Source organism: Prionailurus viverrinus, chromosome B1 (assembly GCF_022837055.1).
Source record: "Prionailurus viverrinus isolate Anna chromosome B1, UM_Priviv_1.0, whole genome shotgun sequence".
In the NCBI taxonomy this organism is placed as follows: domain Eukaryota; kingdom Metazoa; phylum Chordata; class Mammalia; order Carnivora; family Felidae; genus Prionailurus; species Prionailurus viverrinus.
The window spans coordinates 33,680,572-33,698,659 of record NC_062564.1 but is presented as its reverse complement, the minus strand read 5'-3'; the positions used below and the strand labels follow the sequence as shown (position 1 = coordinate 33,698,659).

The 18,088-nt window shown below is 34.9% G+C and overlaps 1 protein-coding gene across 1 annotated transcript in view; it reads left to right on the top strand.

Annotated features, from left to right (window-relative positions):
* Positions 1 to 18,088, top strand: part of ADAM7 (ADAM metallopeptidase domain 7) — a 66,737-nt gene that overhangs the window by 10,714 nt on the left and 37,935 nt on the right. Inside the window, exons 4-7 of the mRNA XM_047857569.1 lie at positions 10,156 to 10,234; positions 11,780 to 11,856; positions 12,818 to 13,010; positions 14,872 to 14,925. Coding sequence (XP_047713525.1) covers positions 10,156 to 10,234; positions 11,780 to 11,856; positions 12,818 to 13,010; positions 14,872 to 14,925 — 403 coding nt within the window. The remainder of the gene's footprint in view (positions 1 to 10,155; positions 10,235 to 11,779; positions 11,857 to 12,817; positions 13,011 to 14,871; positions 14,926 to 18,088) is intronic.

Sequence of the window (18,088 nt, the reverse complement as noted above, 5' to 3'; positions counted from 1 at the left end):
TGTTTTGTAGTTTATAGTGTAGAGCTCTCACATGTCTTTTGTTAAATTTATTTCTACATGTGTAATGTTTGTGGCGTTCTTGTAAGCAGAACTGCTTCTCATTATTTTATTTTTCTATTAGGGTTTCATCTATGAATCTATTGATTGTTCTGTAGGTTGCTTAAGGATTTTCAACAGCAAATATGGACAGTTTTACTACTTTCTTCCTAGTCATTATTCCTTCTATTTCTATATCTTATTCCAATGATTAAGAACTCCAGTATAATTTGAGTAGAAGTAATGAGAGTTGGCAACCATTCATTATTTTTTATTTTAAGGGGAAAGTATTCAATATTAAAAGATTAATATGATATTGCTAAGAGAATTGTCACTGGTTTACCTTACTAGATTAAGATAGTTGCCTGAGAAATTTGCTGCAAGTGTTCTGTCTTCAACTATTGAAATGTCCATATGTCAATTTCAGTAATTGATTTGTGAATACTAAACCATCTTTGCACTCTTGGAAGAAAACTCTTTGCTGTATTCAGTTTACTATTATTTTGTTAAGGGTTTTAAAACCAAGTTAGTGATTAATATTATTCTGTATTTTTCATTTTTTGTAATGTCATAGTCAGATATTTATATTAGGATTATGGTGATCTCATAACATGAATTAGAAAGTATTCTCTTTTCTTATATTTATAAAGGACATTTTTGGAATGTTTGTTAGAATTCCTAAATGAAACTTTCTGTGCCTTGAGGATTTTTTTGTGTATGTGTGGGAATGAGGTTTTATGATTACAAATTCGATCTTATTAATAAAGGCTTATTCAGATTTCCTTCATATTGAGTCAGTTTTAAGTTGTAATTTACAAGGAAAATGTATATTTCATCTAAGTTGTCAAATTTTTGGCATAAGGTGTTTCATAATATTCTTACTATTCTTTTTTTCCCTCATTCTATTCTTTCGTTCTACTCATTCTATTCTATTCTTTTAATGTCTGTAATATCTTTAGAGATAATCTCTTTATAATATCTAATATTGGTTATTTGAGTTCTCTTTTTTCCTTGACTAATATAAAGGAGTTTATCAATTTGATATTTTCAAATAACTAAAATTTTATTTTACTAATGTTACTGTTTATTTCACTGATTCATTTTATTATCTTTATTATTTTATTTGTCCCACTTATTTAATGGTTACTTTTCTCTTTTTACAGAAACATTTCATGTGTTCTGTCATAAGTATTTAAAGTATTTAAAGCTATGACATTTCTTCTAAACATAAATTTAGATGCATCTCAAAAATCTTGATATGTTGTATTTTTATTATCATTTATTCCAAAATATTTTGTAATTTCTTTTGAGATTTCTTCTTTGGCTCATGTATTACTTAAGAGTGGCTATTTAACTCCAGCATTTGGAGTTAAAAAAATTTTTTTAATGTTTATTTATTTTTGAGAGAAAGAGAGACAGAGCATGAGCTGGGGAGGGGCAGAGAGAGAAGGAGACACAGAATCTGAAGCAGGCTCCAGGCTCTGAGCTGTCAGCACAGAACCTGATATGGGGCTCGAACTCACAGACCATGAGATCATGACCTGAGCCAAAGTCAGACACTTAACTACTGAGCCATCCAGACGCCCCCCAATATTTGGTGTTTTTTAAAAAATATATCGTTGTGTCAAATTTTTCTATTTTAATTCTATTTTTGATGAAGAATATAGTTTTTATAACATCATATTTTAAAAAAATGTATTACAATTTTTTATAGCCAAGCATGTTTCTAACTTATTAAACATACATGTGCACTTAAAAAGAATATGTATTTTACAGTGTTGGATGAAGCATTCTATAAACAGCAATTAGAAAAAGTGGTGGATTATTCAGAATTATTTTTATTTAATTTATGTGTCTATTTTCTCTGTCCATTGCTGAGAGAGGAGTGTCAAAATATTTAACTATGGTTTTTGAAATTGTTTTTCTTCTTTCCATTTTTCTCTCTTTTCCATTCCTTTAATATTTGTTTCATGTATTATGAAGCTTAGCTATTAGGTTCAGACATATTTATAATTTTTTTACTGTGAATTGATTCTATTTTTCCTCCAGTTCCCAGTAACTTTTTTTTTTTTAATTTGAATTTCAGTGTAGTTAATATACAGTGTTATATTACTTTCAGGTGTAGGCATAGTCACTCATCAATCCATATATTACTCAGGGCTTATCAAAATAAGTGTATCTTAATCCCCTTCACTTATTTCATCCATTTCCCCCCTCCCACTTCCTTCTGATAATAATCTGTTCTCTATGGTTAAGAGTCTGTTTCTTTGTTTGTCTCTTTTATTTTATTTATTTGTTTTGTTTCTTAAGTTCCACATATGAGTGAGATCATATGATATTTGTCTTTCTCTGAATGTTTATTTCAGTTAGCCTTATACTCTCTAGATCCAGCCCCCTTCTTCGAAAATGGCAAGATTTCATTTGTTTTCATGACTGAATAGTATTCCATTGCATGTATAGATATCACTTCTTTATCTGTTCATCTATCAATGGACACTTGGGCTGCTTCCATAATTTGACTATGGTAAATAATGCTGCAGTAAACATAGAGATGCATATATCCTTTAAAATTAGTGTTTTTGTATTCTTTAAGTAAATACCTAGTAGCACCATTACTGGATCATAGGGTCATTCTGTTTTTAATTTTTTGAACACCCTCCATACTGTTTTCCACAGTGGCTATACCAGTTTGCATTCCCACCACCAGTGCAAAAGGGTTCCTATTTCTCCACATCCTTGTGCTTTTAGCCATTCTGATAGGTGTGATGTGATATCTCATTATGTTTTGATTTGTATTTCCCTGATGATGAGTGATGTTGAGCATCTTTTCATGTGCCTGTTGGACATCTGGATGTCTTCTTTAGAGAAATGTCTATTCGTGTCTTCTGCCCATTTTTTAAATTGGATTATTCATTTTGTTGATGTTGAGTTATTTAAGTTCTTTATACATTTTGGATACTAATCCTATATTAGCTATGTCATTTGCAAATATCTTCTTCCATTCAGTAAGTTGTCTTTTAGGTTTGTTGATTGTTTCCTTTGCTGTACAGAAGCTTTTAATATTGATTTCCCAATAGTTTATTTTTTGCTTTTGTTTCTCTTGACCCTGGAGACTTACCTAGAAAAATGTTGCTATGGCCAATTTCAGAGAAGTTACTGCCTGTGTTCTCTTCTAAGATTTCTATGGTTTCAGGACTCACATTTATATCTTTAATCCATTTTGAGCTTATTTTTTGGGGATGGTGTAAGAAAGTGGTCCAGTTTCATTCTTTTGTTTGTAGCTGTCCAGTTTTGCAGCACCATTAAAATTGTTTTTTAACATTTTATTCATTTTTGAGAGACAGAGAGTGACAGAGTGTAAATATGAGTGGGGCAGAGACAGGGAGACACAGAATCCAAAGCAGGCTCCAAACTCTGAGCTGTCAGCACAGAGCCTGAAGGGGGGCTTGAACTCACAAACTGTGAGATCATAACCTGAGCCGAAGTTAGATGCTTAACTCTCTGGGTCACCCAGGCACCCTTATAGCACCATTTATTGAAGAGACTTTTCCCCATTGCACATTGTTGCCTCCTTTGTTGATTAATTCACCATATAATTGTGGGTTTATTTCTGGGCTTTAGTCTGTTCCATTGATCTATGTGTATTTTTTTATGCCAGTACCATACTGTTTTGATTACTACTGCTTTATAGTATAACTTAAAGTCTGGATTTATGACACCTCCAGCTATGTTGGTGAATTGATTCTTTTATCATTATGTCATTATACAAGATCTGTCTTGTCAGGAAGTGTATTTTACCTGATATCAACATAATATCCTAGCCTTCATATATTTACTCTTTGTGTAATGTATTATTTTTCATCCATTTCCTTCAACATATCTGTCTTTCTATTTAAAATGTGTCTCTTGTAATTTGGCAAGTAGTTGGGTCCTGTTTTTTAACAAATTCTGACAATCTGATTTCTAATTATAATGTTTGATCCATTAACATTTAATGTTTTGAATGCTATGTTGTATTTAATTTTTGATATCTGTCTGAGTTTTTTATTGTTGTTGTTTGTTTGTTTCTCTGGTCTTCTTTTTTGGATCTTTGGATTATTTGATTTTTTTATTACCTTCCTTACTGGCTTTTTATTTATCTATTGGGTTTTTAGAAATATCTCTCTGCTTTAGGTTTAAAATTTTATTTCAGATATTACAATATTTATTTAAAATTAATATTGTATCATGAACTCCATGATGCATGGCTATAATTTTGGCTTAAAGTGGTCATGTGTACCTGAAAGAAATTCAATGAAAAAACAATTTTATTTCCTGAATTATTTATCATTTCCTATCTTTCTATTCTTAGAAATTCAATTTTCCATCTTCTGCCAATCCCTTGAGCCCGAAGGACTTCTTTTACTGATTTTTGTAGCACAGGGTCTGCTGGCAGAATTTTACCTTTGAATTATCAGACAAAATTTCAAAGCATCCATCATAAAAATACTTCAGTGAACAGGGACACCTGGGTGGCTCAGTCAGTTAGGCATCCAACTCTTGATTTTAGCTCGGGTCATGATCTCACAGTTTGTAAGACTGAGCTCCATGTCTGGCACTGTTCTGACACCATGGAGGTTGCTTGGGGTTCTCTCTCTCTCCCTCTCGCTCTGCCCCTCCCCTGCTTGCTCTTTCTCTCTCTCTTAAAAATAAATAAACTACAGGAGGGCTGATGCATAGGGGCACTCGTACCCTGCTGTTTACGGCAGCACTCTCAACAATAGCCGGACTGTGGAAAGAGCCTAAATGTCCATCCACTGATGAATTGATAAAGAAATTGTGGTTTATATACACAATGGAGTACTACGTGGCAATGAGAAAGAATGAAATATGGCCCTTTGTAGCAACATGGATGGAACTGGAGGGTATTATGCTAAGTGAAATAAATCAGGCAGAGAAAGACAGATACCGTATGTTTTCACTCGTATGTGGATCCTGAGAAACTTAACAGAAGACCATGGGGGAGGCGAAGGGGGAAAAAAAAGTTACAGAGAGGGAGGGATGCAAACCATAAGAGACTCTTAAGGACTGAGAACAAACTGAGGGTTGATGGGGGGTGGAAGAGAGGGGAAAGTGGGTGCTGGGCATGGAGGAGGGCACCTGTTGGGATGAGCACTGGGTGTTGTATGGAAACCAATTTGACAATAAACTATATTTAATATAAAAAAGGAAATAGACATTAAAAATAATGCTTCAGTGAACAATTATCAACATGCTTGAAACAAATGACACAAAATAGAATGTCTCAGGGGATGAATAGAAAACCTCAGAAAAAAATAGAAGATATAAATAAGAATCTAAAGGAAATTTTAGAACTGAAAAGTAAAATACATGGAAAAAATAAAACTTTCAATGCATGGGCTCAATATCAGAATGGAGAGGGCAGGGATGCTTAGGTGGCTCAGTTGTTAAGCATCTGACTCTTGATTTCAGCCCAGGCCACGAACACGATTGTGAGATTGAGCCCTGCATTGGGCTCTGTGCTCAGCCTGGAGGCTGTTTGGGATTCTCTCTCTCCCTCTCTGTCTGCCCTTCCCCTACTCGTGCACATGCTCTCTCACTCTCTTTTTCAAAGTAAACATTAAAAACAAAAAAGAACAGAGACGGCAGGAGAAAATAATCAGTGAATATGGAATAATAGAAATTACACAATCTAAATAACAAAGAAAATTTTCTGAAAAAAAAAGCCACTCTCAGGAATATGTGGTAATAAAGTAAAAGATAAAAAACTGAGGTCATCAGAGACCCCAAAGGAGAGGAGAAAGAGTATGGAGCTGAAAAAATATCAAATGAATACCTTGATACTGAAAATACCCACATTTGGCAAAGGAGACACTAAAAACTTACAGGTTCAAGAAGCTGAACAAATTCAAAACAGGATAAACTCAGACAATCTCCAATATATAAATCTCAAACAATTCCAAGACATACCTTGGTTCGTTTTATATATACATACATACACATGTATGAAATGTATTATCTAGAGTAACCACTAAAAAACCTATACAGGGAGGTACGCTGAAAAACGCTATAGATAAATCAAAATGGAATTTGAAAGTATATTTAAGCAATCCATAAGAAGGCAGGAAAAGGAAACTAAAACATGAGAAAAGAAGAAACAGGAACAAATGATAAAATAGCAGACTTAAGTCTTAATATATTAATAATTACTTCAAATTGTATAAATACTGAAAATGGCAGATGAAAAATATCACTAAACTTTACGGTCTTTATACAATGTCTTCCAGAAAACACAGAGGATACTTCCCTTCTCATTTTATGAAGCCAACATTACTTTGATACCTAAACCAGACAAAGACAGTATAAACAAAATTAAATAGAATTCAACAATGCACACCAAGAGTCATACACCATAACCAAATGGGATCTTTTCCAGGAATACAATACTGGCCCAATATTCTAAAATTAATCAACATAATTTACCATATTAACAATGGAAAGAAGAAAAAAATCACATGATATTATTAATTGGCACAGAAAAAAGCTTTTGCTAAAATACAACAATCATTTATGATTAAACATTTCAGAAAATTAGCAATATAACAGGATGTCCTTGACTTGATAGCGAGTATTTACAAAACCCTACAGCAATAGGATTATCATAGGTGAAAGACTGAATGTTTTCCTCCTAAAATCTGGAACCAGGCAAATACGTACACTCTCACTACTGCTAGTCAACATATTCCCAGGACATCTAGTCAGTTCAACTAAGAAACAAAAGGAAATAAAAGGCATATAGATTGGAAAGGTAGAAGGAAAAAAAATAAGTCCTTACTTGCAGGTGACATACATAGAAATTCTACAAAATCTAACAAACAGGCTAACCAAACATCAAACAAAAAACATCTTCTGGGCGTAATAAGTGCATTCAGCAAAGTCACAGAATATTGCATCATAAAAATATCAATTGTATTTAAACACTCGCAATGAACATGAGGAAACTGAAGTTTAAACTGTAACACCATTTGTAGCTGTTCAAAAAGAAACAAAACTGTTACAAATCAGAGAACTAAATACAAAGCTTGTTCACTGAAAACTACAAGATTCTGATGAAAATCATCAAAAAAATGTAAATAGGTGGGGTCTTATTTTGTATTACTATATTGGAAGACCACATGGGAAAGATGTTAATTTCTCCAGTGGATATATAGGGTTATCACAATTCCCATTGAAATTACTGTAAGACTTTTTATAAATATAGAGAAGATTATTCCAAAACTTATAGGGGAAGACAAAGGAACTAGAGTAGCTAAAAGAAATCTGAAAAAAGAAAAAAAAAACAGGAGTAATCACTTTGAGAGCTATTATGTAGAGAGTCAGACTGTCAAGACAATAGACACAGAGATCAATGGAATCAAATAGAAATCTCAGAAATAGTTCCACCCTAGTAAAGCCAACTCTTTTTTGACAAAGTTTGTAAAGCAAATCAATGGAGGAGGTAGAATCTCTTCAGCAAAAGGTCCTGAAACTATCCAGCAAAAAAATACATAAACAAAAGAAACTCAACCTAAATCTCAATGCTTTTACCAAATTCATGTCAAAATTAACTCAAAATAGATCATGGGTGTCAGTGTAGAATGCAAAACTATAATACATTTAGATAAAACAGCAAATATCTTAGGATCTTGGGCTAAGGCAAAGAATTCTTCCACTTGACATCAGTTCATTTGACATGACTAATAAAATAAAAGACAAAGTTGATAAATTGGACTTCATTGAAATTGAAAGTGCTTAACTCTCCCAAAGTCTCATTATGAGGATGAAAAGACAAGCTGCAAATTGGGAGGAGACACTGGCAAACCGACAGAGAACTAGCATCTGGAAAAATAAAGAGTTCTGAGAACTCAACAATAATAACGCAAGCAATTCAATCAGAAAATAGGCGAAAGGTAGGAAGAGACATCTCACCAAAGACAATATACGGGTGACAAACAAGCACTTGAGAGATGTGTGGCATCATTAATCATTCAAGAAATGCAAATGAAACTATAATGAAATATCATTTCATTCGATTAGAATGGCTAAACCTAAAACAATAATTACGTCTCCAGAAAGCTGGCAAAGGATATAAGGAATACTGGATCATTAATACATTGCTGACGGGAATATTAAACAATATAACACTCTGGAAAACAATTGGCAATTTAAAAAAAGAACAAACATGCAACCTCCCTCAGGGGAAGCAATTGTACTCCTGGGATCAGTGAGAGAGATGAGAGGTCATTTTCTGGTGGACTAGTTCTGTATCTTAATTGCAGTGGTACAAATTACATCTATGATAAAATGCCACATGAACACAAACATGCAATAGACTAATGTGTATTTCTGGTTTTGTTATTGTACTATAATTATGTGAGATGTAACTACTGGGGAAATTGAGGGAGGTGTGCATAGACATCAGATTCTGCTACGCTATCTTTGTAACTACCTATGAGTCTATAATTATTTCAAAATAAAATTTAAAAAATGAGATACTAGTACTTTGAATTCATACATCGGAAAAATGTGGGATCCTCTGTTTTCTAAGAAAATAAAATTTTTGAATATAGTTTTGGGGAAAGAAAAGCGATGCCCACGATGATTCAGCCCATTAAAATGTACATTCTGGTTGCACGCTGAACATATAATCCTACCTTTTGGGAGTTACTGAGAATGAGGCAGGTTGTGTTCACGAAGCATGGACATAAAGGGAAATCTACTGACTCTGCTAGAGTAGGGAAAATTGTGACTGTTCTGCCAGCTCTTTGAGGAAGGGTGAGTAACAACGCACAGGTGGATATGTTTAATTTAAGTTCAATATTTTCTTTATTGTGTTTTGTAACTATCTGTTTTCAAATTCATGAGATAACAAAGTAAGATTGTTGGGTAAACAACTATGTTGAGAGGATGATGTCAACTTTAATAACGAACGTGTTTATGTCTCTACAAACTACACAAATGTTTGTTTTTCACGTTCATATAAGATAGTGTACGTATTACCTCTCCAAAGTGATTTTGAGCTCGTTCTATTCAGTCAAACCCAAGTGATGGTTCTGATACTAGGGCTTTCTCTACCCCGTCACCATTTCCTCTCTAAGAGAGCCAATATTCCACTTTTCTTCTTGGGGCCTCGTAAATCTTAAAATAGAATGGCTATTATCCACATAGGGTAATTCAGATAGAACTAAGTAAATTACAGAATGGTGTAAGAAGAATCCAATGATTCCCTATGTACTTCTGTAGCATCCATGTACTGAGAGAGTTGAGATATACGACCTTAGTTCTTGGTCTGAGGATGCCCATGGGATTTGTTACAGGGCATGTGGGTAAGTAGAGTCATTCTACTGATTACTCAGAATGCCATCCCTTAACGTGTGCAGAGAAAAAAAAAACTATAAAGAATTACATGAAGGGGAACCTGAGTGGCTTAGTTGGTTGAACATCTGACTCTTAAATTGGCTCAGGTCATGATCTCAGGGTTCGTGGGTTCGGGCCCCACATCGGGCTCTGTCCTGACAGCAGGGAGCCTGCTTGGGATTCTCTTTCTCCCTCTCTCTCTGCCCCTCCTCCCCTTTGTCTCAAAATAAACAAATTAACCTAAAACAAGAAGAGTTACATGAAGATATTAGCAGAGGTTGTCTCTCTGTAGCGAGTTTCATTGATACTTTTCTGTGTTTTCTAAATTTATATTATGATTAATACATACTGCTTTTATCTGAATATATAGTTGTTGGGTTAATGTATGTTAAGATATATGCATTTTATGTATATTTGATATACACATCAAATATATTTCTTATCAAATATATATATGACTTTACTTAGATAGTATTTTCTCTAGTTTTTTTCTCAACTTGCTCCCAGAATCTCTTTCAGTCTCTTCTAGTGTTTACCAAATCATGAAATCTGGGCAGAAAGCCTTTTCGTGTGAGTGGGTTGATTCTGCTTATGTGTTTCTAGCATGAGAGGAACATGCTGAGATTTGGAAACAGCCTCAAGTCTTCTCTTCCCCATAATTGGTTTTATCTGCTATCTTTGTAAACTGACTAAATCTCACTACCTCTCTGCCCTCTTTTCCAGGGAGTTCCTAGCCTCAAATTACAGTGAAACCTACTACTCTATAAAAGGAGAGGCCGTCACCAGCTACCCTTCCACCACGGTATCTTATGGAACCTTCCCTTGTCTTCCGAAATTTTCTCATGGGATTTTGAAACGCAATCCAGCTGTACAGGCAGCTTCTGAAAATGTTATGTCAGAGGCGAATCTTACATTGAATACTGTCACGAATCATTCTAGAATAGAACACATGACCCTTCAAACTCTAAAGGAGGCCGACTACTATCTCACAAGCAGATTGATGACTGTTAATGTATTTTTTCTTGACTAAACTGACTTCTGTGTACCCCAAATGACGTTAAGTCTGGAGAAAGGGTAAAGCAGGAACCAAAGAAGTAGAAGCCACCCTGATGAGATTGTCATCAGGCTAAATAAAGGGATAAAAACTAACGACATGAAACTATTTTAAAACCTCCATCTAATTGACCCTTTTGTGAGTCCTATTCCCCGGCCTAGGCCTTCTGCTGCACCAACATTGTGGTCTCTCCTTCATTCTCCAAATGAATTTTTGTTCATTTATCATCAATAATATTCCAGTGGATACAGGTTCTACTTTTACGGCCTTCCTTCCCTTTCCATGCCCTCTGTAGCCTTCTAACCGAAGATGACATTATTCCTTTTCACCAAAAGTATACTTTCTAAAAACCTATTTCCTGGTTAAGGCATGTGTCAATCATGGAATGTAAACCTTCAGCCAATCTTTGTAAAATAGAAATGGAAGGAAACTGGGCAACATGCTTTTATGCAGGGGGTGGCTGTTGGCCTAAGAGGGTCTGAGATCACATGGGGAGTGTCACTCATGGACAAAATGGAAAAGGTGATTACCTGATGGAACCATTACAGGCAGAGCACCACGTAGGGAGTGACAGGGATATCAACTTGACTGAAGCAAGGCCGCAGGAGGAAAGGGCTTGAGGGGACCTGGCTGGAGAGTGAAACCTAATTTTAGCAATCATCAACAACGTTGGCATGGGGCGCTTGAGTGACTCAGTCCGTTAGGTGTCCAACTCTTGATTTTGACTCAGGTCATGATCTCACAATTTCGTGAGTTTGAGCCCTGCCTGGGTTCTGTGCTGATGGGGCAGAGCCTGCTTGAGATTCTCCCTCTTTCTCTACCCCTCCCCCACTCGCACTGTCTCTGTCTCTCTCAAAATAAATAAATGAACTTAAAAAAAATTTTTTTTTAAAAAACTGGGTTGATTTCATAGGCAACTGGGGAAAAATTATAATAACAACACGAGAAGGGTAGTTTGGTAGACATTTTAGGGTGGATGAAAGGAGAAATACTTAAGTGGAAAAGGGTCACATTTCGGAGACGGGATTCATCAACTAATACACTCCTAAATCTGTGAGGAAAGAATCCACATCCTGCTTCATACAAAGTAACGATGCAATTACAATAAAAGGATTCTGAAGGAGTTCAAAATTTTCCAAATGGCAGAGTGCAATGAGCGAATACATGAAGGAGCATGGGTGTAATTTGTGAGAATGCAGTGCTGATACATTGTGAACGTAAAATATGTGTATAGTGATATTTATGCAATATGAGCATATGTATTTATACCAATAGTCTCTTCATCTATTTTAGGATCACTGTTTTTACCAAGGATCCATCATACATGAATTTGATTCTTCTGCCAGTATCAGCACATGTAATGGTCTGAGGTATTGCACAGTTCTCTATTTGGTTTATAAGTTTGCTTAAGGCATTTTCAGAGACATTTGCTTTTCATCTTTCAAACAGCCTTATAAATAGAAAAAATCACGGGAAAAAGCTACTGCATATTTTCAGCATGAGTAGCCCTCCTAGCCCATCACTGATGTCCATTTGTGACAAAAAGATGTCTAATGCACAGCCCTAAGCAAGACAAATTTTTTGTCAAGGGATTCAGAGACTGCTGGGAATAATCTAGCCTGTCCTCTCATGTCAGAGACACTGAAATCAGAGACTAGCCTCTGAACATTCAATTTGCTGGTGATAGAACTCAATGGAAAAACCAGGTCTCCTGACTTCTAGGCCTGTGAATTCCCACCACAACACAACACTTCACAGCTTTTTGCTCTTCAGGAGTTTAGAGTCTTTAGAAATCAAAAAAGCCAGAAGTATAGTCTGTATCAGTTCCTTATAGATCTTGGGCTCAAGGATTAAAGAGGAAATGTGGGGTAGCAGGGTAGGAGAACAAGACATTTCCGCCTTCATTTATGAGTACTTTACTTAAGTAGATCCCAATATATTCAAGAATAAAGACTCTTTTAATGACAAAATTGCCATGTAATAGTATTTGTGCTTTCATATAGTTACTCTACAATTAAAGCATGATGGACATAAAAATTCACAAAATATTTGTGAGAACTCTGAGATTTCAAAGTAGAGATTGGGCTGGTAAGCTTCTGAAAATCTAGAGGAGTTGATTCTTACGCATGTTATTGATTCAAAGGCCACATATCACCTCACCTTTTTATCACTCAGAATACGTGTGCAGCCACATGCTCATGAGGCCTTGGTCTTATAGTTTCCTTTCTTAGCTAAGGAAAGTCAATAAAATGGAACAGAGAAATATGGTGAGAAATAAAGTAGTAAAATGGTATAGATCTTGAATATACATCATATTTCCATTTTCTGTAGGGGATTCTTCAGGGTATATAACCAAAGGTACCTCATCGAACCAGTGAAATATTCAGATGAGGGACAACATTTTGTGTTCAGATATAATCCAAAGGCACAGTTCGCTGCCAATTATTCTTGTACGGAACTCAATTTTACCAGGACAACTGATCCGAAGGATGCTATTAAAATCGTGGAAGACCTCAAAACAGAAGTAAGTGCCTTTTTGAAAAAATCGTCTTAATGTCAAGATAAGCCCCTTTTATTTCCTTTCTGATCTCAAAGGAGAGAAACGAGCACAACTAGTGAAATATACATGCCACCTGAGTCTGACTCTTCGTTGTTTGAAATCTAAAATGTCAAACTTTTTATCAACATAGAAAATGTTCGTTACCTACAGCAAATCTCAGTTTGTCCCATCAGTTTTAAGGAACGGGAATTTTTGCAACCCTACATGTGATTTATACCATCAGGGCTACAAGTGGTTGGAAAGAATGAAATTTGCAATGTCGTAAAACCTACCGAGCTATTGTTTCCCCTTGTCGTCACTGCCATCAATTTGTTGGGAGAGGAGGGATTTGCTGATGATAAGTCAAGGTCTCCCCCTTTCATCAGGCCAAATATTCTAATTATTAATTATTAAGGACAATTAAGAGTAATCGCAAGTTCAATTTCTGGCAGATGATTGCACCATGAGAGTCCTATGTGTTTTAAGCTTTCTTGTATGACTAGTTCATATCACCTCAAATCCTCACGAGGCGTTAGCCTTTAAAGATCCATGAGTGCCCATCTGCTTCACATATCCATGGTCCAGATTGTGTCTGAAACTTACTAGGTGCCTAACTGATGTTTTTGATGGACTCAATCAATTAATAGATGATCACTAAAAAAAAAGTCCCCCCCAAAATGACTTAGTTAGATCTTTGAACAATACGCCTCTGGTTTATTACTCGGAGAATATGCATGTACCTCAATAGATGACATTGAAAGCTGAAGACAGAATTTTCTGGTATTGTTGATTTATAAAAAAAATAAGGATCTGTCATTAGCAACCTTTATACATTTCTTTGGAATTGAGACTACCACAAAGTAGGGGATTGAGAGACAGGAGAGGAGTAGAAGGAATACAGTCAGTCCTATTAGCCAGTCCCACGATTTGCTCTCCACTCTTGATGAGTTGAGTCCTTTTTATACGAGCTATTTAGTAAGCATTTACTTTATAAATGAAAAAAAATTTAAAAACTGTATTCATGATTCTTTATTTATAACTCTTCTATTTATTTATTTAGAGTATAGCTGACAATGTTACATCAGTCTCAGGTGTACAACCTAGTGATTGAATATCTCCATACATCATGCTACACTCACCACAGGTGTTGCCACCCTCTGTCACCATGCAAGGATACCGCAATGCCATTGACTATATTCCCTATGCTGTGCCTTTTGTTCCATGACTTATTCATTCCATAACTGGAAGCCTGTGTCTCCCACGCCCCTTCACCTATTTTGCCTCCTACACCCTCCGTCCCTATGACAACCATCAGTTTGTTCTCTGTATTTATAGGTATGATTCTGGTTTAACTTGTTTGTTTATTCGTTTATTTTGAATTTTAGATTCCACACCTAAGTGAAATGTTATTTGTCTTCCTCAGTCTGACTTATTTCACTTAGTATAATACCTTCTGGATTGATTCATACCGTTGTAAATGGCAAGATCGTATCCTTTCTTATGGCTGCATAATATCAGTGTGTGCGTGTGTGTGTTCGTGTGTGTGTGTCACATCTTCTTTACCCTTTCATCTACCAATAGCCACTTAGGATGCTTCCATATCTTGGCCATTGTAAATAATGCTGCAATAAATACAACTAATTTTACCTGAAAGACGATCTGATGTAAAGGGCCACATGTTTTAATAATATATGGGGCTTTCTTTAGATAAATTCCTGGAATTATTAGTTATACTCCTCTTCCTCACCTTCCTGGATCAATAATGCTAACATTTCTTACCATGAAAATTTTAACGTCAAATGAGAAACATTGACCATACTCTATTAAATTTTTCATAAATTTCCAGAACACCCACAAAGAAAAGTATGTGGAACTGTTCATTGTTGCTGATGAAAACGTGGTAAGTTTTCAGAGGAATATTTGCTCCTCATTCATACTTATAAAACTATAGTGATCCTAAAAAAGAGAAAAAAATATTTTAATCGGAATTCCATTTTGGGCTCAATGTTGTTTTTAGCTTCCCCAAACGGATTTATATAAGAGATGATAAGGTCCTTTGGCAGTATAGAAGACTAAGCCAAAATAGAATTCTCCTCCTTTTTTTACTGAGCATATGGAAATGATGAACAACATACACAAAATTGAAAAAATGTGCACAATCTCTAGTTGAGCTCAGAAGAAAACACAGGAAATCTCCAAGTCCTAAAAATGAGAAGAGAATCTCTTGTCAGAGCAGTAAGTCAAATTCACAGGCTTGGTGACATATAGTATATAGAATGTGTTGAATAATGCCCAGAGCCATGATGAGCTGCCCCATCTCTGAAAAGGGAACCGGAGAATGTCTCCCTACTGAAACTGCAAAGAGAAAAGGAATGTTCTGTTTGTTTGTAGCGATAGGAAGGGGATATATTATGCACAGGAAAGCAAAAATGTTAAACACGTGTCATATAATGATGTGGAGCGTGATATATTTTTCTTTAGATACAGAAATGCCAAGCAAAGCTTTTAATGTAAAACTTGATTAGAAACTTGATAAACTGTTACAGCTCAAGTCAAAAATGTTCTATGAAGACATTTTCATAATCTAAGATGAAACTAATCACATGAGGAAGAGTCAACTAACACAATGGGAAGGAGAATAAGCTCTCCAAGAACTGTAAACCAGCCACTGATATTTCAGATTATATACCTAACAATAGAGTCAAAAAAGATGTGCAACAAAAAATAACAGTTACAGGCAGAGTAAGTTTTTTTCAGTTCCCCTGTATCAGGAAATTTTAGGTAAAGTAGGAAAAAATTCAACACAAGTAGAAAAGATCTGAGTCACATAAATATCGTTTTGATATAATCAATTGGTAGAATCTCCAAAACACACAAAATAGACAATCTATAAACTTTTCAAATGCAAATAAAATACTTCCAAAAATTAAACTGGTATTTGACCACAAAGAAAGTAAAAAGAAATAGAAAAAAATAGATATAGGGGCGCCTGGGTGGCTCAGTTGGTTAAGCGTCCGACTTCGGCTCAGGTCATGATCTCACAGTTCGTGAGTTCGAGCCCCGCGTCGGGCTCTGTGCTGACAGCTCAGAGACTGGAGCCTGTTTCAGATTCTGTGTCTCCCTCTCTCTCTCTTTAACCGCCCCCCCCCCCCGTTCATGCTCTGTCTCTCTCTGTCTCAAAAGAGACAGACGTTTATTTATAAACGTTAAAAAAAGGAAAAAAAAAAGAAAAAATAGATATATAATAAAGAGCACCCTTTTGTTTTTAAACCACAACCAAATTGGAAGTTATAACAAAAATTGATATAGTAAGCCACTAAATGATCATTGGTTTGGAAACTAAAGCAAAATACATTTCCAAATATTAACTGACTGAAGAAGTCAAATCGGAAATCATGAAACATTTATAACAGCAAAAAGAAAAGACTGGTATAGAGAAAACTTTAGATGCAGGAGGTGTAGCAGTATTTGGAAGGATATTTGTAGTCTTAGACATTTCTATGAAAGAGAAAGAAAAATTTAATGAACTAAGAGTCTAACTGGAAAAGTTATAAAATGAAGCAGAATAAATCAAAAAAGGATAGAAAGGAGAAAAAAATCTTAATAATGCATGAAATTAATAAAAGACATGAGTCAAAAAGAAGCAATTGGTAGGTCAACAAAGCCAAATGCTCATTCCTCGAATAGATTGGTAAAATAGAGAAATCTCTGACAATAATTATTAAAAAAAAAAAGTACAAATAAAATTAGAAGTAAAAGGCAGCATAACTATAAATATAGTACAGGTTACACATCAATAAAAAATATACGTACAACCTGTGCCAATACAGTTATGAGCAGAAGCATGCAGTAAAATGTTACCAAGCTGACTTGAAAAGAAATAGTAAACCCGAAAAAGATTGTAATGAATTTTAAAAATTAAATAAGCAGTCCACAGTCTCTCAACAAATGAAGACACTAGGCTCACATCCATTTAAACACAAATTTTGCCGAAATTTGCTTTAACAGATAATATCTCTTACAAACAAATTTGAAGAATAAGCAAAAGGAAAAATTCTTCGCACATGTTATACAGTTATTATACCTTTCGCATTAGATATCTACTGCTGTGTAACAAACAACCCCAAGCTTATTGTGGTTCGCTTGTATAGCAGTTCCACTGGGCTAGCTGGCTGGTGTAAAAATGGCTTCAGACACTTGACTGATATGTAGTACAAGTATCAGTTGGCCACGTAAGCAGTAGGCTCACCTGTGCTTCTCATATGATAACTGGGCATCAAAATATCAAGAAAGATGCCAGGCTTCAGTATGTAAGATTTTTAAGCTCCTGCTTGTACTACAATTATTAATTAATGTCTCCTTAGCCAAACTAAGCCATAGAGTCAAGCCTAGAATCGATGTTGGAGGGAAATACACAAGGGTGTGGATATCTGGAAGAGGGATTTCTTAAGGATCATTACTGGAACGATCTATGATGACTTTGATAACAAATCCAGACAGGAAAGTAAAATTGTAAGATGATTTCACTTACCAAACCAACTGCAAAATCCTAAAACAATAGTTGCAAACCCAGTCCTTGCACAGATTCAAAGAAAGTTTACATGGCAATGGTTTATCCCAGGAATGAAATCATCTCAAATATTTCTGATAAAACTCTTAGCAAGCAAAAGATGGAAGAAAATAAAGAACATTTACCAAAATCATTCTATCCTGTATAAATAAATATAAATATATCCTGTATAAATATAAATATATAAATATAAATATCCTGTATAAATATAAATATCCTGTATAAATATTCCAACTGTAATGTTGGAAGTTTTTTCCTCCAAAAGTGAGAATAAGATACATTTATTTTCACTGTCAATAAATTTTATTTTAACATATTCACTGAAATTTTTAGTCACCATAATAAAACAAAATAAATGGGATCTATGTTAGTTTAAAAGAAAGACACAACATTATTGCATATTTTTAAAAATGAGGAGAAACTACAATTGTCAATTTTATGTAAAAAAAAGAAGTTGGTAAGATTTGGGCACTAGATAGGCTTACTTTAACAT